Below are 24,833 nucleotides of genomic sequence, written 5' to 3'. Positions count from 1 at the left end.
ATCCAAGCTAAACGGGCCAGCAGAAGCTTGGATAAGTGAATATCTTGGACAATAAGGAGGGATTAAGGAAAAGCCTATTAAACATCAAATTAGGTTATGATTTTACAAATTAAGCACCAAAACATTATGTTTTACAACAAATTTGATAGAACAAGCAGTTCAATACACAGTAATGTTATGTTGTAATTACTGTATTTACGAATTTAGCACCAAAATATCACGATATATTGAAAACATTGACTACAAAAATGGCTTGGATTATCCAGAGGCTTGGATAAGCGAGGCTTGGATAAGTGAGACTCTACTGTATAGATATTTTTATATCATTTAAATAATATATTGTATTTACATATAATATTGATAATAAAACTATAATGTTATACAATAGAATACTAATACCATATAATAATAGTAATTATATGTTATATATTACATATAATATTACAGTATAGTGGTATCGTTCAATATAGTAATATATAATGCTAATATTGTGCTATGCTAATAATATAATATATTATATGTACATACAGCTGCTCTGAGTCCCCTTCAGGGTGAGAAGGGTGGGATATAAATGTAATAAATAAATGTAGTAAATGAATAAATAATTTTAGGCTCGCCCAAAGTCTGAAATGACTTGAAGACACACAACAACAACAATCCTAATTCACTTGACTATCTCATTGGCCAAAAGCAGGCCCATCACTTCTCATTGAAATCCTGATAGGTTTATGCTGTTTACAATTGTTTTCATTTTTAAATATTGTATTGTTCTTTCATTGTTGTTGTTTTGCACTACAAATAAGACATGTGCAGTGTGCATAGGAATTTGTCCGTTTTTTTTTTTCCAAATAATAATTCAGCCCCTCCACAGTCTGAAGGATTGTGGACTGGCCCTCTGCTTTAAAAGTTTGAGGACCCCTGAAATAATGCAACAAAGGAAAGGGAAAAGAATGATATGGAACTAGTGCTTAGATAAACTTCTTGCTTCCATATAAATTATAACATCACAGCAATAAAGCTCATAATAAAAGATGACAACTAAAATATCCAGATGAATCTACCCTTTTAAAACTGTATGTATTTTAACCATCCAATTCTGCATTTATTTATTCTAGTATTTGTTTCATCATTGAAGGAAATACCACCTTAAATAAAATATTTTTGGTCTAATGTTTCATCTATAAAATATCTTGACAACTTTTCCATAATAATTATAAATCATTTTAACACCATACAGATAATGAATAGTTGTGACCAATTTCTCACACCTGACTTATTACTGATCAGGTTGCCAAATGCAAAATCTCATAAGGTTCTCATGTAAAGAATTATTTTCTTTTTTTCAAAAAACCTCTAAGGCATAGCTTGAGATTCTCCACATTATAGAAAAAGCTCATGAATAATTAAAACCCAGAAGAAACTGAAAATCTCACTGCATGTGTCAGTAGGTGTCATTGAGGTTTATTTCTGTTATTGGGCCACAACACCCCCCCCCCCAAAAATATTTATAGAACATCAAGAGACTCCAAGCATATTTTATTATTTAATATCTTATACGACTCCAGAATTGTGTAATGTCAAAGCCGCTAGAGAGGTTCCAGAATGGGCCCAGCAGCAGCTGTACTCTACACACTCTATTAAATCTAACCCTTTAATACAATGTATCAACTTGATGATTTACGTGTAACTTGTATCATTTATGTACTGTGTCTATTTTTAAAAGTATAAAAGTGTATAAACTGTATGAAAATGTATTTTGAAGATAGCCACTTTTCCGTGCCCCTAGTTTACATAATTATCTGGGAAAGAAGATGATGGCCAAGATTCCTCCAGCTATTTCCCAAGACAGATAACTATAAGGATCTTTGTGTGTGTATGTAGATAGATGATCCTCTTTGTCAACAAAAAAATAAGCTCAGGATGTTTATTCATTCAATTTACTGCTAAGAATCTGCCACTCCCACAGAAAAGGGTCGACAAATATGAACACATTAACATTTGTCTCTTGGATCTTGTGCCCTTTGTTTCACACAGAACTGGACATTTGAGATAATCAAGGGCTCATCAGCATACCCACATCACCATTTCCTCCTGAGCTGAGCTCTTCAAACTGGCCAACCACTAGCAGTCTTCCTCCAAGGGAATCTCCTCCTGCAGACTATGACATCAAGGGAATCCCTGACTAATTTGGGCGCAGATTCTAGCCTCTCTTTTTCAGCCAGTTGGGAGGGAGTGGAAAATCTGAATAGCTCTCAGACATCTTTAAAATGTCATGTATTTCTCTATAAATTCTTGTTTGTACTTTAGTGAAGCGTATTGCTTGTACTTGCATCCTTTTTGGCCAGATCAGCCAGGACAAAGAGCTTGTTCTCTGTCATTATAGTGATGATGATGATAATAATAATAACAATATCAGCAACAATAATACCCTGTTTCCCCTAAAATAAGACATCCCCAAAAAATAAGACCTAGTATAGGTTTTGCTGACTTGCTAAATATAAGGCCTCCCCCGAAAGTAAGACCTAGCAAAGTTTTTGTTTGGAAGCATGCCCGGCACCCACCAAACAAAAACACCATAGCATGCAGGATTGGTAAATGTACATACCAGTTGTATATGAAAATAATGGTAACAAGAAATTCTTGACAGAAGTCACAGTTAGTCTGATTTGGTTATGTTGGTTTGTGATGACAACTACTGTACAGTATAGAATAAATGTTCATTTTTTGTTCAACAATAAATGTGAATTCTTCTTCATGGAAAAATAAGACATCCCCTGAAAACAAGACCTAGCGCATCTTTGGGAGTAAAAAATAATATAAGACACTGTCTTATTTTCGGGGAAACACGGTAATAGCAGCACTGGAATAACACTGTAACACTGAGAATAGAAGTCATATTTGCTCTTATCGTTGTTGCTATTTTTGTGTTATTATTTTATATTATTATATGTGTATTGTTGTTGCGGTATAACTATTTGATGGCAAAGATCAAATAGCATTGGGGGATTACAGCACTGGGAAAAATAATAACGAAATAATTTCAACAGCAATTTATCGTGTCAAAAGTGAACCAAGGGTACAGCTGCAATGTATTTAAAAACACAAACAAAGTTAAAAACTTGACATTATACTAAATGTCCTTTGACCAGTAGTTGACCACTTGGAGGGCCTCTGTGTTGCTGTAAGAAGGTCCTCCATTGTGCATGTGGCAAGGCTCAGACTGCATTGTAATAGATGGTCTGTGGATTGCTCTTCTCCACACTCACATGTCGTGGACTCACTTTGTGGCCCCATTTCTTGAGGTTGGCTCTGCATCTCGTAGTGTCAGAGCGCAGTCTGTTCAGCGCTTTCCAAGTCGCCCAGTCTTCTGTGTGCCCAGGAGGAAGTCTCTCATTCAGTATCAGCCACGGATTGAGGTTCCGGGTTTTAGTCTGCCACTTCTGGACTCTCGCTTGCTGAGGTGTTCCTGCGAGTATCTCTGTAGATCTTATAAAACTATTTCTTGATGTAAGGCATTGGTGTGCTGGCTGATATCCAAATAGGGAATGGGCCAAAGATGTCACTGCCTTGGTCCTTTCATTATTGGCTGCTACTTCTCGGTGGATGTCAGGTGGCGCAATACCAGCTAAACAGAATAGTTTCTCCAGTGGTGTGGGGCATAGACATCCTGCGATAATGCGGCATGCCACAACGCAATAATATAATAGCAATGGAATAACAATAATAAAAGCACTGGGGTAACAGTAGTAATATTAGCCATTATTTAATATTGAATGTAACGTTTTAAATGTTAAATATGTATTAATTTTAAATGTAATTGATTTTCAGTCTCTGTATGTATTTTAAGGCATCTAATGGTTGCCATATGTAAGCTGCCTTGAGTCCCCTTTGGGGTAGAGAAAGGTGGGGTAGAAATAAGGTAAATAAAAAATAAATTATTATGGCTTGCTGTTGTTACTTTATATTATTATGTATATATTATTTATATCATTTACTATATTCATATGTACATATCCTTATGATTTGTTATTTATATGTATTACATTATTTATTAATTCATATATAAACAATATTATGTTATTACTTATTATAGTAATATACAAATAATATCCTTATTATGTTATTTATATTTAAATTATGATTTATTTTATTCATACATATATATAAATAAGATCTGTATTATTTATATATTATTTACGTTATTTATTATATTTATACATAAACATTATCATTATTTATATTATTTATTATATTCATATACAAACATATTTATTATTTATATGTTATTTATATTGCTTTTGAAATAAAAATTTGAAATAAAATTTCATTATTATTATGTATTTATTTACCTTGCTCTTAGCCTTAGCGCGCCTAATGCCACTTTCCCAGTGCTGATTCCGCGCGCCGCATTCCTAGCTGGGTACCACGTGACCTCCCCCTCCCCTCCCCCCCAAAAGAAAGGGTCTCGAGATAAGCGCGAGAGAGATGGAGAGCGAGAGCATGAAGCGCGTGCGCAAGGCAACCAGCCAACCAGCTGTGTGCGCGCGGGCGCCCCAACAGCCTTTTCTCTTTTCTCCTATTCTGCCTCCCGCCCAAACGCCGTTGGACCGCCGCGTGCGCCTGCTTCCCATTGGTCCTCCCGTGCGCGAGCGAGCGCGGGTGACGTGTCCTTCTCGGCGACTAATCAGAGAGCCGGGCTGAGAAAGCAAACCTCGCGCGTGGCCCCGCCCCCTCGCTTCCCTCCCCGGGTGGGGCGGAGCGGATCCTTTCAGGCAGGCCGTGATGGCGGACGATGGCGACGGGAAGCTAAGGACTGAAGAAGGAGGCGGCGCCGAAGGAGGCGGAGGCCCCGAGGAAGTGGCCGGGAGCTGGCTGGGAGGCGGCGGGGCCCTCGACATGCTGCTGAGCCTGGCGTTCGTGGCGCTAGCGGCGCTGCTGGCCTATCAGCTGTACAGGCGCTGGGCGAAGCGGAGCGGGGCGGGGGGCGCGGCGCCTGCCAGCCCGGCCGACGCGCTGCCCCGGATGAAGCGGCGGGACTTCACGCTGGAGCAGCTGCGCGAGTACGACGGCGCCCGCACGCCGCGCATCCTCCTCGCCGTCAACGGCAAAGTCTTCGACGTGACCAAAGGCAGCAAGTTCTACGGGCCCGGTGAGAAAGGGAGGGAAGGAGAGGAGGCCATCCAGACCGACCCACTCAAAGCCTTCCCGACAGATGGCCACCCAGCCTCTGCTTCAAAGCCTCCACCACACTCCCAGGCAGTATATTACTCTAGATCAGGCCTGGGCAAACTTGGGCCCATCGGGTGTTTTGGACTTCAACTCCCGCCATTCGGAATTGTGGGAGTTGAAGTCCAAAACACTCAGAGGGCCCAAGTTTGCCCAGGCCTGCCCTGTAAAGTTGGAAGGGGGACCCAAAGGCTATCCAGACCAGCCCCATTCTGAAATGTAGGGATACACCATCAAAAGCCTCCCGACAGATAGCCATCCAGGCTCTGCTTAAAGACCTCCAGAGAAGCAGGTTCCATCACACACCCAGGAATAACAACAACAAATTTATTCTTATATCCTGCCACCATCTCCCAAAAAGGAATCGGGATGGCTTACATTTGAGACAAAATGCCCATAGACACAAATATAAACAATCCATCAAAGCAAGAACATAATTAAAATAAAGCATAGTTAAATACAACAATCTAGTTAAAAGCACATAAGAATATAAAACAGCAACATAAACTCAATAAATACTCAACAAAACCAATTGCCGTAGTACAATGGCCGTGATCAGGCTATTAAAGGGCCGGGCATGGGATAGTGCAGGCAGCATATCATAGGGATAAGTGAAAAGTATTGGATAAGTGAAAAGAGCAGCATATTATTGTGGAACCTAGGGACTGAGCATTTGCAAGCTGAAACATCCCAAGTTTTCAAGTCCCTGCGAAAGGAGGACAATGTAGGGACTTGTCTAATTTCCCATGGGAGGGAGTTCCAAAGTCAGGGGGCCACCACCGAGAAGACCCCCTCTCTTGACCCCACCAACCACGCTTGTGATGTTGGTGGGAGCGAGAGGAGAGCCTCCCCGGCAGATCTTAGAGCCCATGCCGGTTCATAGGGGGAGATGCGGTCTCGAAGATAGGCGGGACCCGAACTGTTTACATTCCACTGCCGAACAAGCTCTTAAGGTCTTCCTAATGTTTAGGTTGATTCTTTTTTTATAGTAGTAATAATAGTAATAATAATAAAAATAAAACTTTATAGTCAGCCCTCTCTCCCCAAAAGGGACTCAGGGCAGACTACAATAAAAATGGCAAACATTCAATGCCATACATTCAAAGATACAAGTACAAAAACAAACCACTCAGATCCAAAAAGAAGATACAACTACAACAAAATTATAACAAAAATTAAATAATGACATAAGCTATCAAGTTACATGAAAACATTAAGCATAAATGATATAAAACCACTCTTAAAATTCCTTTTAAATGCCAAGGCACCTAATTTTACCACAAAAAACTGGGAAAACGTTTTGACTCGAGTATAAGATGAGGGTGGGAAATGCAGCAGGTACTGGTAAATTTCAGAAATAAAAATAGATACCAATAAAATTACATTAATTGAGGCATCAATAGGTTAAATGTTTTTGAATATTTACATAAAACTGTAATTTAAGATAATAAGACTTTAATAAGATAAGACTGTCCAACTGTGATTACCTATATACTCGTGTATAAGCAAACCCAAATTTAAACCGGCCAGGACCTTCACTTGAGTGGGTGTGTGTGCTTTTTTACCCTTAAAAAGGCTTGAAAACTTGGCTTATACTCAAGTATATACGGTAGTTATTAACAATAATATTTGAAAGGAGGATACCTGATTCAGGCGGGGATCCCCTTTGGTATTTGGGACCGGTGTGTTTATGGGCTGGTGGAGAAACCACGCAGTAATAACGGGACAGACACCTGTGAGAAAGAGTCTAGTTGCTTTACACACACCTCAGAAGGCCTCGAGTGTGTCTACATTCTACCCTGTAAAATTAATGCAGTTTGATGCTACTTTTGCTGCCAATGGCTCAATGCTATGGAATCATGGGATTGGTAGTTTGTTGAGGCACCAGCAATCTTTGGCAGCTAAGGCTAAAGACCTTGTAAAACGATGGCTGCCATGATTCCATAGCATGGAGACATGGCTTTTTAAGAGGTATCAAACTGTTTTAATTCTGAAATGTAGATGTACCCCTCCCGTCTGTGTCTGCAAGTTGCCTTTTGCCATATGGCCACTCCATGAATTTCATAGGGTTTTCTTAGGCAAGGAATCTCCAGCGGTGGTGTCACTAGTTCCTTCACTTAAATACAACACTTAAAATTCATTGGTGCCTTCCCATCCTAAGTACTAATCAGGGCTGACTCTTCCAAGATCAGATGCTTTGAGAATATTTTGGGCTAACAGCAGTATATACAACATACTGCTACAGACAACAATCTAGCATTTTTCTTCATATCTCCTGTTACCATATGGCACCCTCCATTGCAATTTCTCAGGCAAAGACAACTCAGGAGTGGTTTTGCCAGTTCCTTCCTACGAAATATACTGTATGGCACCTGGCGTTCCTTGGGGGTCTTTCATTCAAGTACACACTAGGGCTGATACTTCAAAGAACAAACAGGATCTGATATCTTTAGGGTATTTAGAACAAACAGCAGTATAAACAGCATAGTGCTACAGACAACAACCTAGTGTGTCTGTCTGCAGAGCTTTGTTGGTGGCCTCCCATCCAAGTAGTCATTGTTTTGTGTAGGACAATGTTGGCTCTAACTCTTTTCATGCTTCCAGTATTTTTGAGTGTGCAGTTCTGGGTTGTAAACAGATCCAGGTATTGTTCTGGGTTGCAGGTCTTATAATCCCGTAGCATTGGCAATACTAGTTGGGGATTCAAAGCATCAGACTTGCCCTGGTCTCTATCACCTAGTCTCAAATATACCTTGTTATCTTTTCAGATTTTGAGGCCTCCTGTCTAATTCATTTACTTTTGAATTTGCATACATGTAATTTCTTGAAATTTGGTTGGGATTCTAGCGAAAGCCAGATTTGGTTTTGGTTTTTTTTTCATTAAGTGCCTTGGGCACTTGTAGACCCACCCAATGTGAACTGACTCTTGGTTATGCTTTTCTTCTCAAAATTTCCATTTCAAATGTTGAGGCGCATTATCTGATCCATTTACTTTTGAATATGCATACATGTAATTTCCTGAAATCTGATCAAGATTGTTCTAGTTAAAGCCAAATTTGTTTTTTCAGTAAGACCTAGTAATTTTGTCATTGTGCAGAACTTCTCAACACAAACATATTTTGGTTTCATTTCAGTAATAAATTAATGTAGGTAGGTGGAGCAGAAATTTTGAAGTTCTGCATGTCCTCCACTGAGCAACCTTCTCATCACAGAGTTGTAGAAGTACTCATAGTCCAAATCTTGCAAAAACTGACTTGGAAATATAATTCCTGTCAAATTCACAGAATGCTAATTCAATCATTAAAAGATGTTTGTTTTATTTAAATCTGTTATACTATATTGTAATATGATGACAAAGATGGTTCATGACGTACATAGTCTATAGTTTAAAAAAAAAACAGATGCGCAAGAGCTAAATTGATATTAACAATTTTATGGTTTGTGCCAAACATAAAAAGTTACTGATTGAGTCAGCTACTACTTTGGTGATTATAACTAGCATATTTCTTCAGTTGTAGGACACCACTGATTGTGACGCACTCTAATTTCTGTACCACCACCAAAAATATGTAAGACATACCTGTGATTTTAAGACGCACCCCATGTTTGGCTATGTTTATGCAGGCAGTCCCTAAGTTACAAACAACCAAGGTTCTGTAGATTTGTTCTTAAGTTGAATTTGAATGTAAGTCAGAACAGGTACAATTTAAAGTGTAATTCCAGCCCTATGTAATATGTGTGTGTATGTGTGTGTGTGCATGCATGCATGCTTTCGATAACCTTGGGAAGTGTTAACATCCCTGTGGCATTTGTTTTATGGTCTGTGCCCCTGTTCAGAAGATTTCACCTCACTTTCTGTCCCTGTGATAATTGGATTTCTAAAAATTTGGCTTGTTACAGAAACAAGGATTGGTGATAAAGCTTCAATTGAGATACCTTTTCCCCATGATAACTCTTTTAGGTGTGAATTACCCTTCTGTGGGGTAGATTTCTCTCACTTCTTGTTGTCTCACCCTCGTTCTTAACTGAGAGTCGTTTGTAAGTTGGATTTTTATAACTCGGGGACTGCCTGTATAGGAAAAAAGTGCACTTTAGATTTGAAGAAATACTGTAATTTTATTTGTAGGGTCCTTAGTTGATCTGCATAATTGATCAGATCTCACTGATCTATTTATTTTTATATCTTACGATCACAGTCACACCACAGATTTGTCATTTGTACTGATGGGGTTAAATAGGTGGTGAGTACAAATAGCTAACATGTTATCAGGCTGCTGGGTCTTGTTCATCTGGATGTTTGGGTTAATTCCTAATCTTCTAGGATATCTGGGTGCTGCAATAGAGAGTAATATTATGTCCTTTAGTAAGTCAGTTTGACTTTGAATCATGTTATTTCCAGTTCTTAAACACAGATAATCGGAAGATACAGTCTCTATCTATTTATCTATCTATATATGGAAGTTTATCTTGCTCATCAACAGTGTAATGAACAGCTCTCAAATTTTACAAGCATCACTGTAAATGACACATGCCTCATGCCTGGCAAAACTAATTTCCTTTGCTCAGCAACAATATATGGTATTGTGATAATAAATGTTTCCTCTAGGAACGGGGAAAATGTGGGTCCTCAGAAGTAATTGTGGTACAGTTCCCATCGGTCTTCAGCATTGGCTGTGCTAGTTAGGCCCCATGGGAGTCCACTCATGGGAGTTCTACATATTTCATACCCCTGATATAAACCATGGCCTATGAAGCCTTCATTCTTGTGTCACTACCGTGTTTCCCCGAAAATAAGACACTGTTTTATAATATTTTTTGCTCCCAAAGATGCTCTAGGTCTTATTTTCAGGGGATGTCTTATTTTTCCATGAAGAAGAATTCACATTTATTGTTGAACAAAAATTGAACATTTATTATATACTCTACAGTAGTCGTCATCACAAACTAGCATAACCAGACACTGTGAATCCTATCAAGAATTTCTTGTTACTATCATTATTTCCACGTACAACACTCTATGGTATGTACATTTACCGATCCTGCATGCTCTGGTGTTCTGTTTGGCGGGCATACTTTCAAATACAAACTTTGCTAGGTCTTACTTTCAGGGGAGGCCTTATATTTAGCAATTCAGCAAAACCTCTACTAGGTCTTATTTTCTGGGGATGTCTTATTTTAGGGGAAACAGGGTAGTAGGCAGATAAATGAATCTGAATAAAAATGTCCTCTTTTCTTGGGTCTTAATCAAAGTATCACCTGAACAGGAAATTGGTAAGCTTATGATGCATCTACACGGTAGCATTAATGCAGTTTAACACCACTTTTAACTGCCATGGCTCAATGCTGCGGAAGTATAGGAGGTGTAGTTTGGCAAGGTCTTTAGCCTTCTCTGGTCAAGAGTGCAGGTGCCCCACCAAACTACAAATCCCAGGATTCCATAACATTGAGCCATGGCAGTTAAAGTGGTGACAAACTGCATTAATTCTACAGTATAGATGACATCTTAAATGGCATCACGTCAAGAATCAATATTACAGTGAAAGACATTTAGGGTTGTAAACCTGATCATTAGAAAGATCAAAGTAGATTGAATCCAAGGAAAAGTACAGTCTGTTAAGTGTGTTGCCATTACTTTCCTGTTGAAAAGGACACAGTGGTACAATGCAGCCAAAATGTTGTTTCTTGATGCTCTTTTGTTTTCAGTGACATTTATGCTTATACCTCAGTCTCTTGAACTAAGTGAGAATTCTGATATATATTAAATATATATATTAAAATAGATTAAATTGCATTGAGAGGGGGAGGATGATACGTGTAATATTCTCTTTCGGTCAGCCATCCAGGAAGTTTCCTTTGACACATTGGAATTTGTTTTGGAGGCAGGAATTAGCTTGTAAACAAATCAGTTGTCCTACTGAAATGATATCAGTAATTTGGGGGGGGGGGGAGTTTGGAGTTTGTTTGATAAACTTCTTTAATAATGAAACACTATTTTGACAAAATAATAGTAATGCAGTACAACTCCAGTATCTGTGTGTCCTCTCTGGGAATTAGTTAGATCCTCCAGGGCAACTCTGTGGTAACTTCCAATGGAAGTATACCATAGAATTGATTGTAGGGTCTTTCCCTGTGTTATGTTATCCAGCATAGTGTGTTCTTTGTGCCCAATGCTCTTCATACATGCAGAAAAGACCTGCTGGGTTGATGGACTTTCATTACAATCTGAAGCTTACAAACTGTCATATATGGGTAATCTGTCATCTTTTGTAGTAGTAAATAGGCCTTTCTTATACAAACGGAAAATAACTGGTTGCTCATTTCCTGTTTGGGTAAAAGCTATATGAACCTGAGAAAGGTGAAGAAAACCAAAATGTCCAAAGTGTGTTAAAATGGCCAGTGGTGCCCCCAATACTGCAGGGAACTGCTTGCTTATTTTTTCAGATCCTTCAACCTTGATCTGTGTATACAGTTGTCCTTTAAGGTTCTAAAAGGGAACATTTTTATCTCCTGGCAGTTGCCCACCTCAGAGCTACAGTGATTCAGTGTCTACCAATACTTCACCCAGTGTTTGAAGCTAGTGTTTCTGTTTTGGTACCTTTTTAGGAAGCTTATGATAATAAAACTACAGAGACAACCTACAGATTTTTGGCTGAATTAATTATCAACTGATGTAAAATAGCAATTTTTACTTCTTAAACTTATACAGATTGTGCATCCCTTACTCAAATTCCAAAATACTTCAGAATTATCCACATTGGTGCCTTTGCTTTCTGTTGGTTCAAGGCACACAAACTTTGTTTCATGTACAAAATTCTTTAAAAAAATAATTGTGTATACATTACCTTCAGACTATGCATATAAGGTATATGTGAAACATATGTGAATTGTATGTTTAGATTTGGGTCCCATCTCCAAGATATATATATATAGAGAGGGGGGGGATGAATGAGAGAGAGAGATGTTCAAATACCAGTATTACAAAATCTGAAATCCAAAATACTCTCCTAGTTCCAGGCATTTTGGATAACCTATACTAAGATAATTCAATCCAAAAGATCTTATCAAAGACTTTGTCCAGGTTATGCTTAGAAAGTAGACTTGTGCACAGATTCGTTTTGGCCATTTGCCTTCTGCTTGTTTGGATGCCCGTAATGGCAAGGGCCCTGCTGCCATGTTTTTGTTTTGTTTTTGTTTGTTTTTGTTTTTTTTACCACATGGCTGCTGGTCATGGGTCCTTCTGCTCTTTTTGGAAGTACGCTGCGCGGAGAGGCTGATGCGTGCTTGCACGGGGTTTTCCTGTGTGAGCCCTGCCTGTTGGGCCAGTGAGAATAGAAGAAAGAGACGTGTCTTACACAAGCTGTATCTATTTAATGGTGCGAGCACCTCAATTGCTCAGTTGCGTCCTGGCTATAGAGGTGCTTCAATCCAATTACCTTGCTGTTAACTATCAGCTTTAGCTTTTGGTTTGGCTTGGTTGTTCTCTAACATTGAATCTTTTTGATTTGATTTTCTTCTATATTCTTGATTATTTAGTAGGACTGGGAGTTGGAAGGTGCGGGGAGGGGTGGATGCGCAGTGTTTGGGGACTTGTGAGTAGGTGTGCTTTTCGTTTAGGGTGGCTCTGAACTTTCAGTCACCCTTTAGCTTCTACTAAAGCCTAGCTTCTTCTCTTATCTCTCCTCCCTACTCTCTTTCAGAAAATTGTACTTTTAAAAGAGTATCGTTATTAATAATTATAGGAATTGCAGAAAACAGCAACGCCTCATTCTCAAGAAAAACTACCTACCTACCTACCTACCTAAACTTACCACCAATACCTAATAATTTATTTCCTTTGCAATCTCATCACAAGTTCTCTCTGTTTATATTTCTTTTTATGCTCTCTGCCTTCTTAATTTCATTTAATAATAATAATAATTTGGCTGTTGCATCTTAATACAGTAGAGTCTCACTTATCCAATATAAACGGGCCAGCAGAACGTTGGATAAGCGAATATGTTGGATAATAAGGAGAGATTAAGGAGAAGCCTATTAAACACCAAATTAGGTTATGGTTTTACAAATTAAGCACCAAAACATCATGTTATACAACAAATTTGACAGAAAAAGTAGTTCAGTAGGCAGTAATACTATGTAGTAATTACTGTATTTACGAATTTAGCACCAAAATATCACGATGTATAGAAAACATTGACGACAAAAATGTGTTGGATAATCCAGAGCATTGGATAAACGAATGTTGGATAAGTAAGACTCTACTGTAATTTAAAAAAAGAATTGGGCTTCTGTGGAATCTTCCATCAAGAAGCCAGAAGAACCCATCGTGTCTCTCTAACTCCAACCTCCATCAGCACATAAAATATTGTTGTTATTATTATTTGGACTAGTAATTCATAAAAATTGAACCAGCAAAACACCACCACGTACCCGGGTGTTGGGTTGACACCGGGTCCCACCAGCCTTCCACTAACAACAATACTATCCTTTGCAATCTGTCTGCCTTCTTAATTTCATTTAATAATAATACTTTGGCTGTTGTCACCCAATAGTAATAATAAAAGAATTGGGTTTCTGTGGACAAGAAATGCAAAAGCTTTGGAAGAAGTTGCTGCTGTTGTTTTATTAGTAAAGAAAGTGTAATAGTAAAATGTGTGATGTGGAAGTGCATCTTTGACATTCGGCAGGAAGGAATTGTGCCCTGCTGCTGCTTCTGGAGAATTTACAGGGCGGTGCCAGCGAGAGATACCTTTTTGGGATTTTTAAAAATTAATAAATTCCTAAAAATCAGGGGATGACCCAAATGTTATAAAACTTGGTTGGCCTGCAGTGGTAGATGTGTCCTCCAAGTGTGGCCATTTTCATCCCAGTAGCCCTAAAATAACAATTAGGGGAGACCATGAAACCCTTCCATTGCTGCCAATGGGGTGGACCTAGCTGCATTTCCTGGCTGTGAATTGAAAATGTTCTTTCGGATGCCTATCTGTTTTCAGGAGGTGTGCGAAAATGGATAAGTGGCTCCTCTGAAATCCGGATAGCAGAAACGGCTCGAGGTTCAGATGAAATGCACAAGCCTATTAGAAAATCTTTACTTTGGGAAGTTGATGTTACACTATTTTTTAAATAAATAAAATACTTACATCCTGCCCTGTAACCAAGGATCTGGGACATTAAACAAATTGACAAGTTAAAACAAGAAAATTTAAAATAGTTTAAAGATAATTTAAAACCATGGGAATGCAGGCTAAAGCCATGTTCCTTAAACCTGGAACTGGAATGTTGGTGCCATTCGGGCCTGGAGGTACATTCTACAGCAAAGAGAACAATAGAGAAGGCCCTGCTGACATCATCTCGTAATGTATTACCACCACTGGAGAAGTAAGAGAGGTCAGGGAAATTGAATTCAGATATCATCACCAGCACTTTCACTTTGTACCAGGAGTGTATAGCAAGATTCCTTTAAAATTGGGATATGAGGTTCCTATGTGGCTTTCTAGTCAGCAGTGTAGGCTACCTGATACTCATTGCTGAAAAGAAATCAGTTATTGGCAGACACTGAAAACTGAATATTTGGATACAATTCAATCAGCCCATCTGTCCATATATATCTGTGTGAGAGCATAACCCCTCACCCCTAAGTATTTTTGGGGAGAGGAGGACACTTCCACTTGATCTCTGCCACCTTAAATTATCTTGCAGCCACTTGGAATGTTTCAAGCTTTTCTGTTATTTTGTGTGTTTAGGTAGGTAAAAAGTAAAGGTTTTCCCATTACATTAAGTCCAGTCGTGACCGACTCTGGTGGTTGGTGGTCATCTCCATTTCTAAGCCAAAGAGCCGGCATTGTCCATAAACACCTCCAAGGTCATGTGGCTGGCATGACTGCATGGAGCGCTGTTACCTTCCCACCGGAGCGGTACTTATTGATCTACTCACATTGGCATGTTTTCGAACTGCTAGGTTGGCAGGAGCTGGAGCATCAGCGGGCGCTCATTCCACTCCCGGGATTTGAACCTGGCACCTTTTGGTCTGCAGGTTCAGCAGCTCAGTGCTTTAACCCACTGTGCCACCAGGGGCTCCTTTTGTGTGTTTAGATTGCACAAAAGGGATATAGAGATCAGATGAATCACAGCACAAGTGAAGGGTTGGGTAACTGTGATAGAATACTTTGTTGGCCTGTCCTTGAGTATTTTTAAGTCACAATATCAATTCAACCATGCAAGGGCTCAGTCACTTGGGATTTTTTTCTGGGATAGGGTTCTTTGTGGCTCATCAAGTTTCAGATATTCTTTAAGGCTGTGGTTCCCAAACTTATTTGACCTACAGCCCCCTTTCCAGAAAAAATATTACTCAGCGCCCCCTGGAAATTAATTTTAAATTTTAATAGCAATTAAACAGAAAGATATATGTATTAATGTTTCTACCTTTTTTGTAAAATATAGTAAAGGTGTAAATTAGAAACATTGAAGTTTGAAATTATGAAACTATTTTTTGAACTCAGAATAGAAAGATAATACAAAAAAAGTTAAAACATTCGAGCCATTATTATCTTATTATTTTGAAATATTTTTGTAAAAAACAAACTAAAATAAATATTTGTTAGTTAATTTTAACTTGTCACAATATCACAACAATCTAACTTAGAGTTACATTACGCCATCATTTTCTCGTAATAATTACAAGAAATCTCCTGATTTATAGCGTGCTCCAAAATCTGCTGGTAGTAGCCAGTACTGCCGCTGCCGTTCCAGGCTTTGGCCTTGCGATTGCAATTGCACAAGTGGCAGTTGCCCGCAGCAATGCTCGTAGTGCTCACGTGTTTTGGAACAGCAATTCAGTGGCACCATGTGAACAGTAGCAGTGCACGATTGCACATACCTCAATGCAAGTGAGGGAGTATACGGGAACCGAGCCAACGTCCAGTACGTTGTTCAAAGAAAAACTAAACATTATGAGCATAATACATAAATCATTTTTTCTAAATCTTCTCTTATTTCCTTTGTGCTTTCACCACCCCCTTACAGTTATTCATCGCCCCCAAATGCACCTGTGGCCATCACCGGCCCCCTGGATCGCTGCAGTGCCCACCAGGGGGCCCACTTTGGGAATCACTGCTTTAAGGCATATCTCATTGTTTTTGTGTTACACCATTACTTGGACTGTTTCAGTCTATTGTTAGTGAAGATAGGTTCAGTGCTTTGGATAGCTCTTTTAAAATTCAGACTAAAACCTAGATCAGAGTCACCATCCCATTGTTATGAAAGCTGCCATCATGCTCTGTCTGTCTAAATGGGGAGGGGGCTTCTGTGGCTACTTTCTACATAAGAAAGTAGCCACAGAAAAGATGGAAGATGAATCTCTGTCTTGTATAGATTTGGACACAGTCATTCTTCCATACTTTGAAATCTCTAAATCTGACTCATGACTTATGATCTTTATGAGATTGAGTGGTAGATTTTTTGGCCAGTGAATGCAGATAGTCATGTTTCAGTACGTGTCACTGCATTTAAGTTGCTGACAAAACTACTTACTACAGGCAACCCCCATGTGATGAACAAGATAGGTTCTGTAGGTTTACTCTTAGGATGAATTGGTTTATAAATGGCAACAGGTGCATTTTTAAAGTGTAACTCCAGCCAAAAATATATCTTTTAGCTTTGGATAGAATAGGGAAGGGTTAACACCAATGTGGTGTTTGTTGGTGGTCTGTGTCTCTGTTCAGAAGGTCTCACCACACTTTCTGTTGCTGTGACCATTGGACTTTGAATTTCCCTTCCTAGGGGCAGACTTCTCTCACTTCCTGTCTTCTCACCCCCATTCTTAACTGTAAGTCGTTTGCAAGTTGGATGTTTGTAACTCGGGGACTGCCTGTATTGTATAAGTTTACATTTATTTTGATTGAATTCATTTTTAGCAACTTAAAGGATTTCATAGTGATTAGATGGATATGGGCAATGTTAGTCCTAGAAATCCAGGGTAAATCGATATGTTATACTAGTTGATACATGAATATTCTTAATGCCCTCTCAACTGTTAGATGTGGGAACAGGGATTTAATCTCTAACTACAATATCAATAAGTTTTTCAGAAATATAATCTCTAATAAGATTGTCATTAGTTTTTACTTTCTTCAGGGGAAGTATAATACAATACAGTATGACCCCCATACACATGTCTGAAATTTTTCTAGGATTTGTCTAGATGTTCAGGGCAAATCTATGATAATCCTAGAGGAAGTCGTTCATTTCTATAGGGTTAACTATTATTCAGAATTTCCTGTTTGCATTGTAAATTCAGGAGGTTATCTGCTGCAGATATGGGAATCATACTACTGTATATTGTTTTGTTTATCATAAGAACAGCAAAAGTGAGAATGATATTTACTAAACTTAAGAGACTTTACTGATTGTTTTACAAATGTTGCAAATGTAAATAAAACTACTGGAAGGGTGTAGCTGTGCAATATTCTTCTGTCTGTGTCTTAAATATTTTGAGGAGGCATGGTTTTAAACAATGCATCTTCGATACTTATGCCTATCTGCCTGAAATCCAAACATTTTTAACTTCAAGATATTTTTGAGTAATTTTTTTCAACACTTGGTCATAAATTGTAAATGTTTATAGATTGGATACACTTCTGCCCTTTGTATTTACCAAACAGTTTCTTCAGGAATTGTGTTTGTGTGAAACTAATTGAAGATGGCAAAAGATCCATTGTTTCTCTTATTACTATTATGAGACATTTGTCTTCCTCTGAGGCTGAGAGTATGTGACTTGCTCAAAGTCACCCAGTAGATTTCCATGGCTGAGCAGGGATTTGAATGGCCTCAAGTCATAGTTCTTGACTCAAACTATTACTCCACACTGGTTCTTTTTATTTCCCTAAACAATGAGCAGATCCATTTGCTGTTTTATCATCTGGATATGGGAGACTATCTTATATCTGAGATCTATATTTTTATAATTGCCAAAATGATTTTATTTTTTTTAGGTAGCACCTAGTACAGTAAAATAAACCCACCTCTTTTATTCAGAAGTAGTTAAAGGTATGACTGACACCAAACTTGAAGTTATTTGTTCTGTATTACCTAACATTTTTTTAACCTTGCAGAAATATCATTTCAGAATGCTTCACTTTAAATAAAAACGATTGTATATTACAAGAAAAATATCAAATTTCACTTTCTGGAAGAGCCAATTATACTTTTCTTGTCTTTTTCTGTTTCACATTTTAGCACACATTGGTCCTATACCACGCTGTCCTCCTAATGTCCATATGATATCAAATACGCAGAACTATTCTCATTTTGTGGTGATCCTAATATGTTTAAAAATTCACTTTCCTTGAAGCAGAATGATCATTTCTTCTAGTTTGAATTTTGCATTCTGTTTCTAATGCCTAGTTAGTGATTTACTGCCTATTGTGTAATCTTAAGATTCCAGTTAAATTATTTCCAAAGGTTAAATTGATAAATATTAGTTGTGTTGCCAAATTCCATTACAGCAGACTGCCAAAGTCCTTAGGTACCAAGAAACAGGCCCAGTTTGCCAACACTTTCAAAAGATAAGCTGGAAAAGAGCAGGATTCTCTCTAACCATCCTATGTAGTAGTTGTGTGTGGTTGCCTAAAATAGGCAAAGTAAATAACATCTGTCTCCAGGACCCCTTATTATGTATGAACAGCAAAACAAAGCTGGAGAGGCGGGAAAGCAGATAATCTTGCCTTACCAGCTTTCCCCAGCTTGTTAAAAAAAAACACAGATTTGTATTTTGTCACCAAAATGAATAGTTTCAGAAAAATAGGGATAGTGAAAGAAAATGTTATCCATGGATACTTTTTTAAAAAAAAAGCTTTCAAGACGTCTCTGAAACAGTGGTTCTCAACCTGTGGGTCCCCAGATGGTTTGGCCTTCAACTCCCAGAAATCCTAACAGCTGGTAAACTGAAGCCTGAAAATGTTTTCATTTACCTATACAACTTTCTTGTTTCATTTCACCTGTGGATGTTGTTTTTTGGGTTTTTTTTGAAGTTGCTAAAACATTTTGAATTTCTTATTCATTCCATGTTATTTCTCCCTCTGGCGCTACATTTTCTGTTAAAGAAGTAATGTCTAAGAACATATAAAATGCAATTTAACTGCATTGAAATACATCATATGAGTCTACACTGACTATATAATGCAGTTTCAAACTGCATTATATGGTAGTGTAGATGAGGCCATAGAGATACCTATATTTGGGTACGTTATTTTTATTTCCTGAATAAACTTATCAAGTTTATTGAACTTGAATATAAGATCTGATCTTTTATCATCTGTTAATAGGGAAGAAGTGTGTGGAGCTTCATTGATTTAGGGAGAATTGGCAAACTGTGGGGACAATTTTTAGCTCCCTAAAATAAAACAATAAAGCGTCTAGAATACCACTTTAATTAAAGAGCAAGATTATTTGCTGAAGCCAAGCATAAGGGTTCCCACACCTGTTTTAGAGGGAATTGCAGTTCTCCTTTGTTTGGGGTGGGGTTTACCTACTAAATGAGTAGTTCTGCTTTAGAGAATGCAACAGTATTATTTTGAAAGGATGGAATGATCTCATATGTAATTAAATTACTGAATGTTCCTTTTTTTCTATTTTCAGAGGGGCCTTATGGAATATTTGCTGGCAGAGATGCCTCAAGGGGACTAGCAACTTTTTGTCTAGATAAAGATGCACTCAGAGATGAATACGATGACCTATCAGACTTAAATGCAGTACAAATGGAAAGTGTTAGAGAATGGGAAATGCAATTTAAAGGTAATACTGTAACTCACGATTCTTTCATCTAGTAAAAAACTAATTGCATAGTTAGCAAAAGGGGTGCTTTTTAAAGAGGTTCCTCGATTACTGTGCAGAAATTGCTGTTAATGGTAATGACTTTCAGGTTCAAATGTCATTTCAGGTTCAGTTTATGTAAACATTGGTTTCATGTAAGAATGATGAAGTATGTGGTACGGACTAAGAAGCATTTTACTTGTAGGCTGGCATGGCCCAAAACAGCAAAATTTCCAATACTTACAATAATAATTATTAAAAACAGCTAAGAGAATGTGGAGGCAATTGTTCCTAATAGTTGCCTTCACCTTCTTCTCACTGCTGATTTGAGGCCATTTTCTCACAATTTGAGTGGCAGCTGCTTTTCATCCATTTCTGCAGGCTAGGTAGTTTTGAACTCTTGTTAGAGAAAGTGGAACTGCAGCTTTGGAAATGCTCATAGACAGCTGGATCACCTCCATAATCCCAATACCACTCAATTTCCAATTTCATGTGCTCCTTTTAGACATTTCAGAAGCTAGTCATTCTGTCTAGCAAATCATTCATTTACAGTTGCTTCAGTCCCAATCTATTCTATGTTTTTTCCAGTGCAGAATGCACTGCAGAAGCAAAGCAGCCAAGATGTTTGTAAAAATCAGCACATTATGTTGTCTGTTAATTTGAATTCTAACCATTATTTTCATTAAAAAGTGAGTTTAGCTTCTTTTGACTGCAACATATCTTTTGTCTTTTCCCAGAAAAATATGACTATGTAGGTAGACTCCTAAAGCCAGGAGAGGAACCGTCAGAGTATACAGATGAGGAAGATACCAAGGATCACACTAAGCAGGATTGAACTTTGTAAATCACCAAAGTCAGGGGCCTTTGGAACTGCAATCTCTTATTTCCCGTCATCGAATGCCCTACATCTTGGGTACAATTCATCTGCTGCATAAAACATGATGGGTTTTGTACATCTTTTGGTGAAGATTTCATTACTAGGCACTCTTTGTGCTGCCAAACATTTTTGTTGTTGTTGCAGTTAAAACTGTAAAGTCTGAAAGGCTTCATTAATGATGTGGGGCCAGGGATTTAAAATGCAAAGAAAACTATTCCTTTTAGCATGTTGAAGCCTTTGAACAGTTTATTTACAAGCTTAAGTGTTTCATATGCCATTTTTATTCCTTCAGCACTAAATGGAAAAATAGTTCTAAGGATTCCCAAGTGAATTTGGCTAATGAAATGGGAATACTCGAACTATTTTGTGGGCCACTGGTTTCCATGGCAAAAACTAGTCCATATGACTGCAGATTATGGAATATCAGATAGATTCTCCAAAAGGAAAATTTCTCTGCAGAAGCTATCATCTGAAACCTGCCTTTTATGCTTTTCTTTCCCCTCAATCAAATCACAAGAATTGTGCCTTATTTCACTTAGAGACTTGAATTGTTTTAAGGGAAAAGCCCAAATGTGACATGAGTCACTAAAAGCAGCATTGAGGACTGGTTAATTATTCAGTTGACTGGAAAACATTGATGTCATTCTGTATATAGATGTAAAGGAATACTCAGTGTTACTGCCATATATATATATATGTTAATATACACGAACTTAATTAGCAGTGTAATGGCCAAATGCATTCCCCTTTGCTTTTTAAATAAACCCTCTTCCCTTTTCCATCCCTAAGGAACTCCTGAAATTTCAAGGGTCCTAGCCTCATATTTGTAAAGTAAAGGGTGTGCATGGGTGCTTGAATGCAAGAGATGGGAGGATGGTTCGTACAGATACTGTAAATATGAATACCATTTTAATAAAGCATGTAAAATACCAAATGTGCTGTCAGACTTTATGTAGATGCTGTTAAACCAATATTGGTTGCCAGGACTCTGTATGAAAGAAGAAATCTTGGGAGATACCGAATATTTTTGCACTGCTAGTAAATAAAGCTTTACCCAGCTATCTTTTTTATTTAGTCATCACGTGAAATTCACAGCAAGATGTGACTGGGCAGTTTATATAAATATGTAATGAGTGCAATGGCACACAACAATGGAGCATATCTATATGTAGAAATGTTTTGGTAATCAGTTTTTGTTAAAAGGTTGTCACCCCCCCCCCCCCTCCAGTATTTAATGACACAGCTTCTTTAGACTTTGCCAATATGGCAAGTAAATCCAAAACCAATAATGCATTCTTGAAGTAATCTGCTATTATCCCGCCAGTAAAACACTAAGCCATTCTTGGCAACCATTATTAACCAGGAAAACCATGTAGTAAGACATCAATGTGTCTATAGAGTATGTTAAACATACTTCGTTGTACTGTCCAATATGATGTCTCTAGCAAGTAACATCCTTGTCCATCGTGACCAAACAATTCAGCTCATGTTCAGGTTGACTCATGGTTAGAGACTGTCCACATGGTGTCCCCAAGAAAGAATTTTTGTATCTGCTGTCTCTTTTATGTGATCATACTGTTGTCCATTGGTAATTTGAGAATGTTTTTAAGCCTTTATTGATGAGCCACAGTTACAACTCCTCTACTCCAAAATTTTATTCCATAATTAAAATTATGCAGTCTGTTTGAAGAAGTGAAGAACCTGTGTTCCCTTTTTTAAAAATAAAGTATTCTGTAGATACATTGTTCATGTGTTCTTGTCATTTTTGCCTCCTTTCAGGGTGATGATGTTTGAAGAAAACTTCAGTTTTCTACTCGGGGAATTAGCATCCTCTTGTTTAGATAATCATTAACCTAAAGATTTGGTTACTATGATGAACGTGGAGAATTGGGAGTTCTTTATTATTGGCCTTGATCTTTCCAAAACAAGCCTGAAGTTGATGGATAAGATCTAAAATGGTAAATAATTCCAAGCGGATCACACCTGATGAAATATTGACATCTTGATGGTAAACTGGTTTTCTGAAGGGCATACAGAAGCTGGTTTTATGTAGATCTTAGATTTTGCATACTCTATTCCTCACAACCTCTGAGGATGCCTGCCATAGATGTGGGCGAAATGTCAGGAGAGAATACTTCTGGAACATGGCCATACTCCCCGGAAAACACACAACAACCTTCTAAGCTTGTGTTTCCTACACTGGTCCACCAGATATTTTAAATGTCATCTCCCCAAATTCCTGACTTGGCTATGACTTCTGCAAGTTGAATTCCAAAACACCTGGGCAACCAAAGTTTGAGAACCAGTTTAGTAAATGCAAAGATTAAAACAGGTGCACTAGCCATTTCTAACAAAAGAAATAGGCAAAAAAGACTGCCAAAACTACCAGTAGTTCATAGGCAAATCAAATTTCAACTATAACAATCAATTTTAATAAAATCCGTATACATAAAGTATACGCAATGTTGTCATTACTTGCTGTGCTTCAAATTGGAAGGGGGTCTCAAGGGAAGTGCCTATCTTGGGGCCTAGGCACTTCAATTTTTTAGCAATAGCTGCAATGATGTTGTGAAATAAATCCTAATCAAATTTATGGATGATACAAAATGGAGGACTAAACTCTGGGAGAAACAAAAATTTGAAGAGCTCCTGATAAACTAGAAAACTGAGATGGAATTAATAATATGACAAATGCAAAATTGTCAAAGGCTTTCATGGCCAGAATCACAGGTATTATGTGGTTTTCTGGGCTGTATGGCCATGTTCTAGAAGCATTTTCTCCTGACGAAGATGCCAGCCACAGATGTAGGTGAAATGCCAGGAGAAAATGCTGCTAGAAGACTGCCATACAGCCCAAAAACCACACAACAAAACCCAAATGCAAAGGTATAGGGAGATACTTAGCTCAGCAGTACTACATGTGAAAAAGATGTTGGGATTATTGTTGATCATAACTCAAACGTGAGCCAGCAGTGCAATACAGCAGCAAATAAAATGCTATCTTAGTCTACATGGATAGAAACATGGTTGACACACTGAAGGAAGTAATAATTGCACTTTAATCTGCACTGGTCAGGCTTGATCACTTCAAAGTGCCTCGTTTTAAGAATATAAATAAGTTGTGAGTTCAGAGAAGGGTGCTGAGGATGATAACGAAACATGGAAAACAAAACATGAAAAATTAAAAGGAGCCAGACATGTTTAGCTAGGTGAAGAGAAGAAAGAGGGTGACATGTTCTGGAACCTTGCAGAACAAAACAAAACTGATACTGCATGCTAGCATGCAATATTTCCTCATGGTGGTTCAGGAAGGGTTTTTTTTAGTAACCATTTTATCAGTGTCTCTTTTTGGAATGAGAAGTTGCCTTGCTGTAGTGAGGCACTTGTCACTTCTCTTACACATTCAGCCAATGTCTCTCTAGCTGCATTTATAAACTAGGAAGGGCAAGGATCAAGTAGGCATGGAGTGGTTTTTCACCTCTTCAATTATTTCTGTTCACATCTTCACACTACAAATTCAAACATATGCTATAACAAAGGATACACAGGAGCCATAGTGATATCCACTGGACCTGAACTAATTGAACTATCCTGGATATATTTCAGAGGACCAAACAGATTGAAAATAATTAGGTATGGGTAATATAGTTACCTATAACTGTATTGGGGGGGGGGGGGGGTAAGAGATGCCATGATGCCACATTTCAAAAGAAATATAACCAGAGTGGAATTCTTTTACTGGTATAACAAGTAATACTTTCTAAATGTTTTTATTTTTTAAAGGTAACTTTAATGGGCATTTTGGAGACTTCTTCACAGGAATTTTTAAAGATTTGTGTCCCCAGGAGGTTGTCTTAAAAATGACATAAAGCTAGAAATATTAACAAGAATCAGTGGCCACATGTTGCACAAGATGCTTTCAGTA

At 38.0% G+C, this 24,833-nt stretch overlaps 1 protein-coding gene and 1 long non-coding RNA gene across 3 annotated transcripts in view; one reads left to right on the top strand and one right to left on the bottom strand.

Moving 5' to 3' along the window:
• The window catches only part of LOC103279037 (uncharacterized), a 117,124-nt gene extending 112,462 nt beyond the window's left edge, over nt 1-4,662 (bottom strand). For both annotated transcript variants that reach the window (XR_010007034.1, XR_010007033.1), the window contains exon 1: nt 4,350-4,662. This is a non-coding gene — a long non-coding RNA (uncharacterized LOC103279037). The remainder of the gene's footprint in view (nt 1-4,349) is intronic.
• A 31-nt stretch (nt 4,663-4,693) lies between these two features.
• pgrmc2 (progesterone receptor membrane component 2) lies at nt 4,694-22,653 on the top strand. The gene is made up of 3 exons (XM_003221756.4): nt 4,694-5,149; nt 19,858-20,013; nt 20,769-22,653. The coding sequence occupies exons 1-3, from the start codon at nt 4,783-4,785 to the stop codon at nt 20,864-20,866; spliced, it is 621 nt and encodes a 206-aa protein (XP_003221804.2). The 5' UTR covers nt 4,694-4,782; the 3' UTR covers nt 20,867-22,653.
• Nucleotides 22,654-24,833: the final 2,180 nt, after the last annotated feature.

This window comes from Anolis carolinensis, chromosome 5 (assembly GCF_035594765.1).
Source record: "Anolis carolinensis isolate JA03-04 chromosome 5, rAnoCar3.1.pri, whole genome shotgun sequence".
Taxonomy (NCBI): domain Eukaryota; kingdom Metazoa; phylum Chordata; class Lepidosauria; order Squamata; family Dactyloidae; genus Anolis; species Anolis carolinensis.
Note: the sequence above shows the minus strand (reverse complement) of the source record. Positions and strands in the feature narration are given on the sequence as shown.